Below are 13037 nucleotides of genomic sequence, written 5' to 3'. Positions count from 1 at the left end.
CAGCGGCTCCGCGGGCCCCGCCCCGCACGGCGGCGATGGCGGCCCCTCGGCGCGGGCAGCGGGGCGGGCCCGGGGCGGGGCCTGCGGAGCCCATAAATTCCCTCGCTCGGGGCTCCGCGGCCTCTTGCTCCGGATCGGCCGAGGTGAGTGCAGGGTCCGGTGGGGCCGGGAGTGTTGGGGGTTCCCCTCTGCCCCTTCCCCGGGGTGGGCCGGGGCTCTGCGGGCGGCTGGAGGCGGCTCCGTGGCCGCCCGTCCGCTGAGGCAGCCGCCGCGCCCTGTGAGCGCCCGCTCCCGCTCGGCCCGGGCCTGCTCCGCGGCGCCTCAGCGGGCTCCGGCCGCGCTCCCCGCCCGGCTCACGCGGAGCTCCCCGGCGCTCGCTGGTGGAGGTGATGACTCTTTCCCCGTCAGAGCGGCAGTGTTGACCATCGCTTTCCAAGCCAGGTCGTGTCTGATGCACCAGCGGAGCGGCCGCGGGCCGGTGCTGGCTGTCCGCTGCTCCCGGTGCTCACTGTGCTTTGTTTCCCCGTAGGGCGGCGGAGCCCGAGGCGCCTGCGGAGCCCCGTGCCCGGAGCCAGGCCGGCGATGAGGGCGCTTCCCCGGCGTGCGCCGGCGGGCCCGAGCCTCTGCGGGGGCCAGGCGGTAAGTCTGCAAAATACCTGCTCCGTGCCGAATTAAAAACGCACGCGTTAAAATTTGCTCTTTCAGAGGAGTTACTGAGTTACTTGGGCCCGCATTGCCAGGGTGGGTCGGTCCTGCAGGGCCCGGGGCCGTGTGCTCCCGGCCGGTGCCTCGGGCAGCGCGGCGCCTGCCGGCGGGAGCGGGAGCCGCACGTGGGCACCACACCGGGCCTGCAAGAGGCAGCAGTAACCTGTTAATCCCTTCCTGATGCCTCTTCTTCTGTTAAATGTCTTGGCTGTTTTAAACTGCTCTAGAACACCCATCCATTGCTGTTATTTTTTTGGGAATATTTCCCTGTCCTGTGTAATTGCAGAGCATGCCAACCAGCCACGTTTTGGGGGAAGAATTTACATTAACTCCCTCATTGTCTGTAGTTCTGCCAGGGAAGGTGGGAGTGTGGCACAGCTGCAGTGGGTGTGCAGCCACAGCTCCTAGGGACATGCTGGTGTAAGTGATGACTGAATTTTTTCCCCATCAGAGCGACAGTGTTGATTTCTTGCTGTTCAAGCCAGATCATGTCTGATGCACCAGCAGGGAATCTGTGTCCCACACCCTGGTGTTAAGAGATGCCCAGAACACTGGGGCTGCGATGCTGATGGTTCCCTTTGTCTTTACCCCCAGGGCACTGTGAAGGCAGAAGTGGGGGATTGAGCCTTGGGGAGACCTGAAGTTCAGGCTGCAATTGACAGTGAGGAGGTGTGTGGTGTGGGCAGTTGTTTGATTTGCTCCACCATGCCTGAATCCCTAATAAATAATGGTAAGTCTTTGAAATAAGTGTGAATCACATTTGATTAAATTTATAAAGGAGAAGGGGGGGGAGGGAAGGGGAAGAAATACCTTTCTGCAAGGGAGTTGCTTCCAGTTTATCCCTAGAGACCATACTGCTGAGTGTTAGCCTAGGTTTTGTAGAACTGAGTAGGGGGATTTTCCTCCTGCAGAAGCATTGCTTTGAGGTCCTTTGGGCCTCTTGTTCCATCATGTCCAAAGTGAATAGCAATCAGCAGACCAGGAAGCTGCAAGCTGCCCTGTGTGTGCTGAGCTGGACCAGCATGGTGGCTTACAGCTCTGTCCTGTTTGCTTCCCTGCTGCCCTGTGTTCCGAGGGCTCACTTGAAGGGCACTGTGCATCGAGGGTGGTGGGCAGCCCCTGGCTGGAGTGTCCCTGTGGGAGGTGCTGCTGGCAGGGCTCTGCTCCCTGGCCCTTGCTGGCCAGGTTCAGGGAGTGCCAAGGATTGCCAGTGTGGGCATGGCTCTGCCAGTTGCTCTGTTAGCTCCTGGTGCCTGTGGCTCTGCCAGGGCACGTGGGAGTGTGGCACAGCTGCAGTGGGTGTGCAGCCACAGCTCCTAGGGACATGCTGGTGTAAGTGATGACTGAATTTTTTCCCCATCAGAGCGACAGTGTTGATTTCTTGCTGTTCAAGCCAGATCATGTCTGATGCACCAGCAGGGAAAAGCTGCTGTGTCCCACACCCTGACGGGGTCTGGTGCTGACAGTTGCCTTTGCTTTTACCCCCAGGGCACTGTGAAGGCAGAAGTGGGGGATTGAGCCTTGGGGAGACCTGAAGTTCAGGCTGCAGCTGACGATGGAAGAGGTGTGGATGAGGACACTGTCTGGTTTGCTCCACCATGTGTGCCCCTTTGTCAGGGGAGAATGGTAAGTTTTTAATTGATCTATGTTCACTGGCTTTAATAAAGAAAAATGCCTTTTTCCAAGGAAGTTTCTTCTGCAGTGCCTTTACAAGTTAAAGTCCCTGGATGTTTGGCAGAGTGGGGATTAGTATTGCAGAAGGGGCCCTTGTAAGTGCTGAAACCTGAGTAGCCCTGTTAAAAAAAAATCCATTTTCCTGCAGGGAAGTTCCTGTTAGTTGAAGTTCTTTCCAAAGATCTCAAATTAAGGTCAGAGAGGTCTGAAAGGTTTCAATTCAAATTCAAGGGCATAAATGCAATGTTTTTGTTTTGCCCTACTTAAGCAGAGTTAAAACAAGGTACTTCCTGCAGAGTCCAGGATCTTTTGTTCTTTACAGTTTTTGGATTCACTCCCCCCAGTGGGAGGTTCTCAATGTCTTGAGAAGTGGATGAAGTCTCTTGCAAACACATGTTTTCAGCAGTGTTTGCAAGAGAGGAATTGCTTTTGGTGTTCTTTTTGTTACTTGAAGATAAACTATGTGACATCTGAATACTTGCCTGTCTGATTAGCATTTCACTATTTTTTTAGAAAATGTGCTTAACAGAACTTCATCAGATCAACAGCTGTTGCCACTGGCTCGTCCAGTTCCAGCCTCATGGTGCTGTTGAGAGCAGCTGCTCTGTCTCCAGGAAGGCTGAAGTCTCCCAAGAGCAGGAGCAAAAGGGAGCAAGGACTCAGTTCAAATGGTGGAGCTGCTTGAGCTGACTGAATGTTTCTCTGTCACTCTGCTCTGTTAGTTCCTGTCAGGTCCTGCTCTAAAAGCTCCCGCAGTGCAGTTTGAGTTCATCCTGTTGGGGTGCCTGGCAAGGAGGAAACTTCTCTTTACAGAGCAGCCATTGTCTGTGGTTTTTATGTGGGCTGGGGTGGATTTTAAAGCTGTGTATTTGCTGTTTGTGGTACAGTGGATAGACAAAATGTTGTCTGTTCTCTTTACAGGTTGAGATTTATAAAAAGTTGTCCTGGGCCCTGCTGGAGTTTCAGTGTTCTGCTTAAGATGGATGGTGCTGCTCCCATGCTGCTGCCTGGCATCCTCATTCAAGCCCCAGCATTCCCATACCCTGCAATAGCTCTGACCCCCCAGAGCTGTCAGCAGTGATGAATTCGTGTCCTGCCAGCTTAGATGGAGGGTGTTACATTTTCTGTCCCCGGGGTACAAGGCGTGTAACTGGAATGGATTCTGGAACTGGCTGCATGTTTAATGCAGTTAGGTGCTTTGTCTGCAGGGGCTGCATTCCCTGCCTGGCAGCTCACAGTGAGGAAAGGCAAGGAGGCCTCTCCTGGAGCAGCTGGCAGGTGTGGGAGGGTGGCCTTGTGTGTGAGGAAGGGAGTCAGGGCGTGGTTCTCCCCTGCCAGTGGTGTATCCCTGGCAGCCTGTGAACAGGGCAAGGCGTGTCAGGGGTGCTGCAGCACAGCGTTTCTGTCCTGTTGGAAGCCTGGTTTTAATAAAATCTTGATGGCGACTGAGTTTGGCTGGTAACTGAAATTCTCTTGACCCATGTTTGACAGCATGTTCCTGGATCTCAGTGGTTTGGGAAGCAGGGGGCACAGCACCAGTGTGCTGCTGTGGTGCTGGAGCTGCCTGCTGCCTCAGGCCAAGACGTCTCATGGCAGCAGGGCTCCACATACCCTGGAGCACAAGTGCTTGGCTGAGGCTTGTGGCTGCTGCTGTGCTGCAGGTCTGGGGAAAGGGGCAGTCTGTGCTCAGCTTCTGCATGATTAAATCAGTTCCAGTGGTTCTGGGATGGAACTTGAGGTGTCTGAGCTGATGGTGGCTTTTGGCACATATGCTTGGTAGGAAACAGCAATGATGGAAAATCAGCTACTATTCAACATTCAAAGCAGTCTTCAATTAAATTGAGTAGAGATTTTTCTTATTCAATTAATCTAAGCAGCCTGATCTCCTAAAACTGCTTACTGCTGAGGGACCAGAACTCTGCTAATACAATTACTTCCATTAATGTAATGAACAGACCTACCAGCAAACATTCTGTAGGGAGGAGAGAGTGCTTGTGCAGTGGGAGCTGGAGAGACAGATGCAGCTGAAACATGTTCTTGGCATGTTTTATTGCCTCTGCAAGAACAGTTGCTCAGATCGGGTTTCAAGCTTTGCTGCTATTGCATATATGCATCAGGATAAAGTTTAAAACTTGGTAGGTTACTAATTACCCTGGTTGGTAGGTTAATCCCAGGCAACCCCTGAATGCTGGAGGGATGGTTTGGGCACCGGGGACAGGGGTTTGGGCACTTGGGGCAGGCATTGGGTACCTGGGGACAGGGGTTTGGGCACTGGGGACAGGGGTTTGGGCACTGGGGACAGGGGTTTGGGTACAGGGGTTTGGGCACTGGGGACAGGGTTTGGGTACCTGGGGACAGGGGTTTGGGCACTGGGGACAGGGGTTTGGGCACTGGGGACAGGGTTTGGGTACCTGGGGACAGGGTTTGGGCACTGGGGACAGGGGTTTGGGCACTGGGGACAGGGTTTGGGTACCTGGGGACAGGGTTTGGGCACTGGGGACAGGGTTTGGGTACCTGGGGACAGGGGTTTGGGCACTGGGGACAGGGTTTGGGTACCTGGGGACAGGGTTTGGGCACTGGGGACAGGGTTTGGGTACCTGGGGACAGGGGTTTGGGCACTGGGGACAGGGTTTGGGTACCTGGGGACAGGGGTTTGGGCACTGGGGACAGGGTTTGGGTACCTGGGGACAGGGGTTTGGGCACTGGGGACAGGGTTTGGGTACCTGGGGACAGGGGTTTGGGCACTGGCGGACCTGCGGCCGGCAGGGGGCGCTGTGCGCGGCCGGCAGGGGGCGCTGTGCCGCCGCTGCTGCCCCTCAGGGCGGCCCGGCCCGGCCCGCGGGCAGCCGGAGCCCCGGAGCCGCCGCGGTGCCCCCAGAGCCCCCCAGTCTGCCGCGGTGCCCCCAGAGCGGCCGTGACAGAAGCTCTGGGGCATGGGGAGCCGGTACAGACACGGCTTGGGCTGTAGCAGCCATGGGGCATAGACAACCCCGTTAGAAAATCTCACCGCAGTGCTTTGGCAAGAGGTGGGGATGAGGAGGTTTAACTCTGAATTCAAAGCACCCGGACTTGTGCTGGCCCTGGTCAGCTCCCGGGTTTGTCTGCTGATGGTTTGAAGGGGGAGATGGGGTCAGCAGCTGCTCCTGCCCTGCCCTGCCCGGGCAGGCCCAGCTCCGCAGGAGCACACCTCGCTGCTGGTACTTGTGCAACTTTCTAAACTGCAGCCTGCAGTCACTCGCTGGGCTGGTATGCTTCAGCAAATGTTTACTTTTCTCAAACAGATCTGTTTCTCGGTGCCATGAGCATTTGAGAGAAAAATAGTGCAGATTATTTCTCTGTCTGATGTTGCTTTTAATAGAAATTTTCATACACAGGGAGAGTTTTAACATTTGTATTCCCAAAGACCCAGGCATATTTTGACTGCGTGGACCGAGATCCAATTTTCCTAACAACACAGGGCCAGTCAAAGTTGCAGTATTTATGTGGACCCATAGCTTTCTGAAGCTAATTTTCATTCAGTCTGTGTATCTCCGAATAGCATGAAGGTGTTCCTCTACCTCAGCTGTAGGCAGGGCATGTGGAGCACGGCAGCCTGAGTGCCGGACCGGGACCGGGCTCGTTCCTGCCGGGTGCCGGACCGGGACCGCGCTCGTTCCTGCCGGGTGCCGGACCGGGACCGCGCTCGTTCCTGCCGGGTGCCGGACCGGGACCGCGCTCGTTCCTGCCGGGTGCCGGACCGGGACCGGGCTCGTTCCTGCCGGGTGCCGGACCGGGACCGGGCTCGTTCCTGCCGGGTGCCGGACCGGGACCGGGCTCGTTCCTGCCGAGGGCCGGACCGGGACCGCGCTCGTTCCTGCCGAGGGCCGGACCCGGACCGGGCTCGTTCCTGCCGGGTGCCGGACCGGGACCGGGCTCGTTCCTGCTCCGCCGGGAATTGCGCAAGAGCCGCGCCCGCCTCTGGCTCGTGTGAGCGAATCAGCCGCGCAATGCAATCTCCCTGTGAGTGTCCTTCCTGCCCAGACCGAGACCTGCGCTGCTTAAATGACTTACCCGAGGTCACACAGCAAGTGACTCATTGGCAGAGGCAGCAATTAACACGGTATCGTTAAATTCCTGCTTCCTAGACCCCACAGCTACCGATTTCTAGTGCTCTTCTCTTCCCTCTCCCAGCCTTTATGCCTCTAGCTCAATGAAGGATTTGCCACGCGTGCAGTTCCCAAGCTGACAATATCTGACCACTGCCAAGAAAATGAGATGCCTGTTCTTTGCTGCAGACATCTAGTGACATACAAAGCAGCTAACGTTCTATTTCTTATATTTTCTGAACATTTTACCATGTTATGCCCAAGCTGATGCGGTGCCAGGTCTCCTCTGTGCCCATGCCTCCAAAATTGTACGTGCTGACTGCAGTTTCCCTGAAATAGGAACACTGTCCATACCCAGTCTTAGTACAATAGCATAATCACTTAGAAAAAAAAAGAAAAAAAAAGTCAGTGGGTGGATTTTATAAATCCCAGTTCAGTGTTCAGCAAGGTATAACATCTGTTGTGATCAATATTTTAGAGCAAGCCTTTTTGATTAAAAAGTTACAGTAAAGCCCTTTGCTTTGTACTGAATAGCTAAATAATTCACAGGAGTGGCTGTAATCTCTCTAAGCTTCTTGCATTTCGAATTAAGAAGAAAATTCAGGGTAATTTTGTAGAGAGGTAGCATAGCCAGCCAGATCATTGTCCTTAGGAGCTGCTGTACTGGCAGCAAAATACTTTCCATTTTTAATGGCTCCTGAGGTATGTGGAGTCAAATCCGGCAAAAAAAGTTGGTCTCCTCTATCATCTGCTTTTGATGATAATGTGACGATAATCTGGTGGGCAAACGCCAGCAGCCAGCGCTGAAGAGTTTTGGTTTGGTGAGTCCATAGAGAGGGGCAGCGGAGCGAGCACAGCGAGCGGCACCTCCCGCCGCCGGGACCGCGCCCCGGCCGGGCCGGGCCTGGCAGCGAGCGGGGCCGGGCCGGGCCGGGCCGGGCAGGGCAGGGCAGGGCAGGGCAGGGCAGCGAGCGGGGCCGGGCAGGGCCGGGCCGGTCAGGGCAGGGCAGCGAGCGGGGCAGCGAGCGGGGCCGGGCAGGGCCGGGCCTGGCAGCGAGCGGGGCCGGGCAGCCAGCCGGGGCCATGGCCAGGCGCGCCCGCTGGCTGCCGGCGCTGCTGCCGCTGCTGCTGCCGCTGCCGCCGGCGCTGCCCCGCGGCGCCCCGGGCTGCGCCGCCCGCGGGCTCTGCTGCCCCGGCCGCGACCGCGCCTGCCTGAGCTCCGGCCGGCGGCCCGACGGCTCCGCCGGGCCCTGCTACTGCGACCAGGCGTGTGCCCGCAGCCTGGACTGCTGCCACGACTACGGCCGGGCCTGCCCGGGTGAGCCGCTGCGGCCCGCGGGCACCGCCTGTGGGGAGGCGGGGGAGCCTGGAGAGCTGCTGAGAGCTGCCCGAGACAGCTACGGACAGCTCTGAAATAAGGACGGATGTACTGAGCTATGTCAGAAAGTGTTATTTGTGCGGCAGGCATTTCGCTGGCATCGTTCCTATGGCACTCCTCATCCCCGTTTGTTTTGTTGCTCCAGTTATCCCCTGCGTGGTATCTCAGTGGAGTGCCTGGAGCGGCTGTGCAGAGCCTTGCAAGACAACCTATCGTGTCCGGACGCGGCACATCGTCCAGGAGCCCAGCAACGGCGGGGAAGCGTGTCCTGCTCTGGAGCAGAGGGCCGGCTGCGTGGAGTACTGGACTCGGCAGGGAGCAGAGTGCCAGCAGTCCCTCAGTGAGTGCCCTGGAAAGTGTCTGGATACTCGTGGGGAGGACTCTGCTCTGGGTCCCCAGAGCTGTTTCTTCCTCTGAAGAATTGATTTAGATAATGGAATGTTTGCCATGGGCCTGCCTGGGCTAACTGAGAGCTGAGCTCTTCACAGAGGAGCTTAGGCACGTCCTTCCCAGCACTGGTGGAAGTGGTGCCTACCATTTGCTGTGATCCACTGTGTCTCAAAAGTGAGATGTTACAGGTCTGCTGTGCTCTCACTTATACAAGTGCAAATCTTTGGAAATTTTGGTGAGATTGGCAGATTTGTGTCTGTTTAAACTTCTGTAAGTGGCTGTTACACACTTTCAGAAAAAAATTTTTATATATATATATATAAAATCTATATATAATAAATAAATAAATATATAATAAATATGATATATATTTATTATAAATTTACTTATTAATATATTTATAATATTAACTGTTACTAATTAATTATTTTAATAGATTATATAATTATATATAATTTTATATAATATGTATAATTATACAAAATATATAATTGATCTATTAATATATTTTATATTATATATTATATATTATATAATGTATATTATATATATTATAAGAAATATATACTACTATATATAATATATATTATATATATTATACTATATATTTATTATTATATGTTTCTTTATTACTATATATATAATTATTTATTTATTTAATGACTTACCTGCAAAAAGTTGCAAAGGAGTGATACCTCTCCATGCTGAGATACACCTCTGCACTGCAGCAGAGTGCAGGCAAGGGAGAACTCTAGGTAATTTCTGGAGAAAAAGTCTGGGTTTAGTTTGTTCAAATCAGGTTTTCATGGAACGCCTTTACTGATTTTTTAGAAGAATTGCTTGCAATTTTGGTTGGTGTTTTAGGGTCAAAATCTGCCCAGTCTGGATGTCAGCTCCAAGTGACCTCTTCAAACCTGTTGACAGCTGGCATTAAGCAGATGTTGCCTCCCCCTCTGTCTTTGGGTGTTCCTCTGCTCAGGCAAAAATCTGGCAGCTGTGCAGATTCTCTTCTCAGTGGAATGGTTGTCAGTGACAGATAGTAAGAAAATACAAAGAATTGTTTTTGTCTCGTGCTAAAGCTAAAACCTGATGACATTAAAAGCCAATCTTTTCTGTTTTGCAGACGTAATGAGCCTTAGAGCAGCATTGCCACTGAGGCTCTGTACCCTTTCTCTTTGGTATCCACAGTCCCAGCATTAATAACTGCGGGAGGGTTTGGAAAAGCCAGGAAGAAAAGAGCTGCAGCTGACGGCAGTGAAAGGGCAGGGTAAGTTGAGGCTCAGCTCAGGGACTCAGCTGTACTCCACCTGCAGAGTCTGGTTGCAGAGGGGAGAGCATCACGAGGAAAACCTTTACAGACCAGATCTTAGCTCCCATCACAACCTGCTCTACAAAATCCATTCTGAGTAACTGAGAGGAGACCACAGAGGAAATGTGGCTCAGCAGGTGGATTCCAGACTTAGAATTAGATTAGTCAAATGCTTGACCAGTCTGTGTCCCTATTGGTAAAAACAGATGCTAGTCATATCTGATACTTTTTATATGTTAGCTGAAAATAAAGTAGTTAACTACTTTAATAAGACTCTCAGCAGAGAGTTTAATAAAACTACTCATCAGAGTAGTTTTATTCCCTTTTTAACCTTGTCAAAATGCAGGTACATGACATGTTCTGCTCTTAATGACCTTGGGTGGGGGGATTGTTTGGTTTGGTTTGGTTTTTCCTAGTCAGTGGTCTGTGGTCCTGCAGGTGAGTGCTGCCCTGGCAGCCCCGGGCAGGCCTGCCCTGGTGTTTGAGCTGAGCGTGCTGTTGGGTTGCAGGTACTGTGTGGAGTTCCAGCTGGTGGCCCTGGCGCCGGGCTGCGGGCACAGGCAGCCGTGGCACAGGCAGCCGTGGCACAGGCAGCCCTGGCACAGGCAGCCGTGGCACAGGCAGCCCTGGCATGGGCAGCCCTGGCACAGGCAGCCGTGGCACAGGCAGCCCTGGCACAGCCGCTGGACGCGCGAGCTCCGCGAGGGCCGCACGGTGTGCGTGGAGTGCCAGCAGCCAGCCCTGCACCCCCTGCGGCAGCACTGCCGCGGCGACGGCTCCGGCAGCCACCGGTGAGAGCTCTTCTTCCTCTTTGCCTGCTCAATTTGTCGTTCTTCTCCCTTGGGCCGCTTGTTCCGGGGTCACAGTGCACTGCATGCGGCTCTCTGGAGAAACGGGGGGTCTTTGGGCTATCTGTGGGCAGCTCTCTGCACAGGGCAAGAGTTGATCCAGCTGTGGAAGCTGTGCTTCTCCAGAGGCCAGGGCTGGGAGACACTGACTGAGAAATTTCCCTAGGCCACTGAATGATAAAATCTGGGAAGGGGCGAAGTGCTAGAGAAAAACGTCTGTTCCTGTCACTGTTGGGTTTTACTCCACATTAGCACAGCCTCACTGTGGCTGCTGCTGCTGCTTTACAGTGGTAGAGAGGCAGAATCGGGCCCATGGAGTAAAAACGGGTGTTATCAGACTAAGTGGGATTTACTGGGTGGTTTAAGCCCTATTGTACCTGGTGGTGGCTGCCCTGCAGTGGAGGTGCAGCTCGTTTTCTCTCACCTGTAATGACTGTGTTTCAGAAATCAGCTGTTGCACTGGCAGGCGGTGGGGAACCATCGGTGCAAGGGAACCTGGAGGAGAATTCGCCAGCTGGACACTTGTTCCTGCCCTTCTGCTCACAGCTTCCTGTTCATCTGACCTCTCCTGGCAGTCCCAGCAAGCCCGGTGTGCGGCAGCAGCAGGAGCCCCAGCCAAGGCAATGACTTCTCTGTGGCAGAGGCTTTGCTTTCCCTGCTTTTCCAGAGGTTGCTGGGGCACCTGGAATCCTGTCTGTGTGTGCTCCTGAGTTTCCAAGGAAATCAGGCTGGGAAGTGACGATCTCTTTTTATCCTGAGAGAATCTTGTCTGACCTTGATGACCTCTTGCCATTCCTCATTTCTTGAAAGGAACGAGAATTTACCAAATAACAAATCAAACAAAAAAGGCCATAAGAAGCCAGGTTTAATTATTCTTAAAAAAAAAAATCTTAATGAAGAATCAACAATGCAAAATAAATTAATCCAAGTGCCTTCTTTTTGTGGCAGCAGCACTTTGTGGATACTTCCTGCTTGTGCTTGTGTGTCTGTTCCCTCTATTTTCATCCTCCCTGGTCTCATAATTTCATTTAGCCCTCAGTCTTACAGCAGGTTGGTCGTGCTGTTGAGGTAATGACAGAACTTAGAAATGTGCTTGTCAAATCTGTGAGAATAGGGACAAACTGGCCCTTGGACTGGAGTTTCAAGGAACATCTCTGAGTTGGCCCAAAATGCAATGCAGTCCTGGGGCTCTGAATAGGAATTCAGCTCAGCTGTGCCAGGAGTGCTGGCTATAGCCATGTGCTTTTGACTGAGAAATACTTGAAATATTTTCCTTATATTCTGCTTACTAATATTCATACTTTTCTATAAATGAAAATAATGGAGACTGGAGATATTCTCCCAATGTCTGTCTGTTTGATTAATCTCTGTGGTGCCATCTCTTTAGCTTCTTAACCTAACTAGTTCAGACAGGAGCTCACTGCAGAGTGAGATCGAGGTCATCCCATTTGTCACAGCCAGGTGAGTGGCTGGGGCTGGCTGCAGCAGAGCCAGCTGGCTGGTTCCTGTGGCCTGGAGATGCAGGAGTATGAAAGATTTAGCCCCCAAGGGACCCTCACAGCAGCTGTGTTTCTGCGCAGACTGGATGACACAAGACATTGCGAATGTCTCTGCATCAGCACATCCTAAAAAGGGCTGTGCAGTGTGCTGGCTTCACCTCCACACCTTGTGTGACTGTACAAACAGATCCTGTTGGTAAATTCCTGGGGGAAGTGTGTGACAGAGAGCACGAGTGAGCCTTTTGGGTAGAAGAAGGAGATGAAGTTGTCAGATCCCTTTCCCTTCAAATGAAAATCAGCTCACGGTGTTGACGCATACTGCGTCCTGCCTTTCCCTTTAGGAGTTTTATCACCACTCATCATTATAGTAGTTTCTACTACCTGGGTTTTGGACAAAATGAAACTTTGGAAATCCAAGGCACAATACTGCTGGGGAATGCCTTTGTAGTGTGAGGAGCTGGGCTGGAGGAGAGGCTGTTCCCGAGGATGCCAGCTGTTCCCATGACAACGCCAGAACCTTCCACCCTGGTACCAGCAACAGAGGAATCCCCAGCACAGCCAGGAGCTGGGTCTGTCCTGCACGGGATTCCTGTGCTCCCACAGGAGCTGGGTCTGTCCTGCACGGGATTCCTGTGCTCCCACAGGAGCTGGGTCTGTCCTGCACAGGGCTCCCACAGGAGCAGGGTCTGCCCTGCATGGGGCTCCTGCTGGGCTCCCAGAGCTGCCCCACCTGCACCTGCCAGCTCCACACAAAACCAGCAAATAGCGCAGAGCGCCTCGGGTCGGATTTATGCAAAAGCAAAATTAAGCTCAGCTGATGTTGCTACACTTCCTCCTGCTCTCCAGCCAAGGATCTCAATTTTTAATGATGGAAAGTCAAGAAAAAAAAATCCAGATCCTTTTACAACCTGCTGAAGAACCCATGTGATTTTCTTTTGTAGAGAAATCTTTCATTGACATGATGGGGAAAGAGAGAGGCCATGGGGGAATTGTGCTTTTCCTCACCCTAATCCTGTAATTTCCAGCCTGGGATTAAACTGTTTTCTTCTGCATTTGAAACAGAAGGTGTGTAAAGACCATTTTTACATGGTATCTTCATAGGTCCATCAGCTCCCTGAGTGTCCTGGTACGTGGGATTGCTTTCATCTG

General features: G+C 53.0%; 1 protein-coding gene and 3 non-coding genes across 4 annotated transcripts; all 4 read left to right on the top strand.

Moving 5' to 3' along the window:
* The first annotated feature begins 376 nt into the window (after positions 1–376).
* Positions 377–461, top strand: LOC135282355 (small nucleolar SNORD12/SNORD106). The gene has a single exon (XR_010348567.1). It is a non-coding gene; the product is annotated as a small nucleolar SNORD12/SNORD106 (small nucleolar RNA).
* Positions 462–1119: 658 nt separating this feature from the next.
* On the top strand, positions 1120–1210 carry LOC135282354 (small nucleolar SNORD12/SNORD106). Its single transcript, XR_010348566.1, has one exon. It is a non-coding gene; the product is annotated as a small nucleolar SNORD12/SNORD106 (small nucleolar RNA).
* An 821-nt stretch (positions 1211–2031) lies between these two features.
* On the top strand, positions 2032–2122 carry LOC135282353 (small nucleolar SNORD12/SNORD106). The gene has a single exon (XR_010348565.1). It is a non-coding gene; the product is annotated as a small nucleolar SNORD12/SNORD106 (small nucleolar RNA).
* A 5425-nt stretch (positions 2123–7547) lies between these two features.
* LOC135282322 (somatomedin-B and thrombospondin type-1 domain-containing protein-like) lies at positions 7548–12952 on the top strand. The gene is made up of 5 exons (XM_064391956.1): positions 7548–7782; positions 7988–8182; positions 9421–9499; positions 10051–10332; positions 10834–12952. Exons 1-5 carry the CDS (start codon positions 7548–7550, stop codon positions 10949–10951), a joined length of 909 nt encoding a protein of 302 aa, XP_064248026.1. The 3' UTR covers positions 10952–12952.
* Positions 12953–13037: the final 85 nt, after the last annotated feature.

Source organism: Passer domesticus, chromosome 16, assembly GCF_036417665.1.
Source record: "Passer domesticus isolate bPasDom1 chromosome 16, bPasDom1.hap1, whole genome shotgun sequence".
Classification (NCBI taxonomy): Eukaryota; Metazoa; Chordata; class Aves; order Passeriformes; family Passeridae; genus Passer; species Passer domesticus.
This window is presented reverse-complemented; position numbering and strand designations above follow the sequence as displayed.

Bases quoted from the DNA above. Each gene is read 5' to 3' on its own strand.
- LOC135282322 (XM_064391956.1), top strand. From the start codon at position 7,548: ATGGCCAGGCGCGCCCGCTGGCTGCCGGCGCTGCTGCCGCTGCTGCTG. The intron at 8,183-9,420 runs GTGAGTGCCCTG...TGGTATCCACAG, and splicing joins AGAGTGCCAGCAGTCCCTCA to TCCCAGCATTAATAACTGCG. The intron at 10,333-10,833 runs GTGAGAGCTCTT...ACTGTGTTTCAG, and splicing joins GACGGCTCCGGCAGCCACCG to AAATCAGCTGTTGCACTGGC.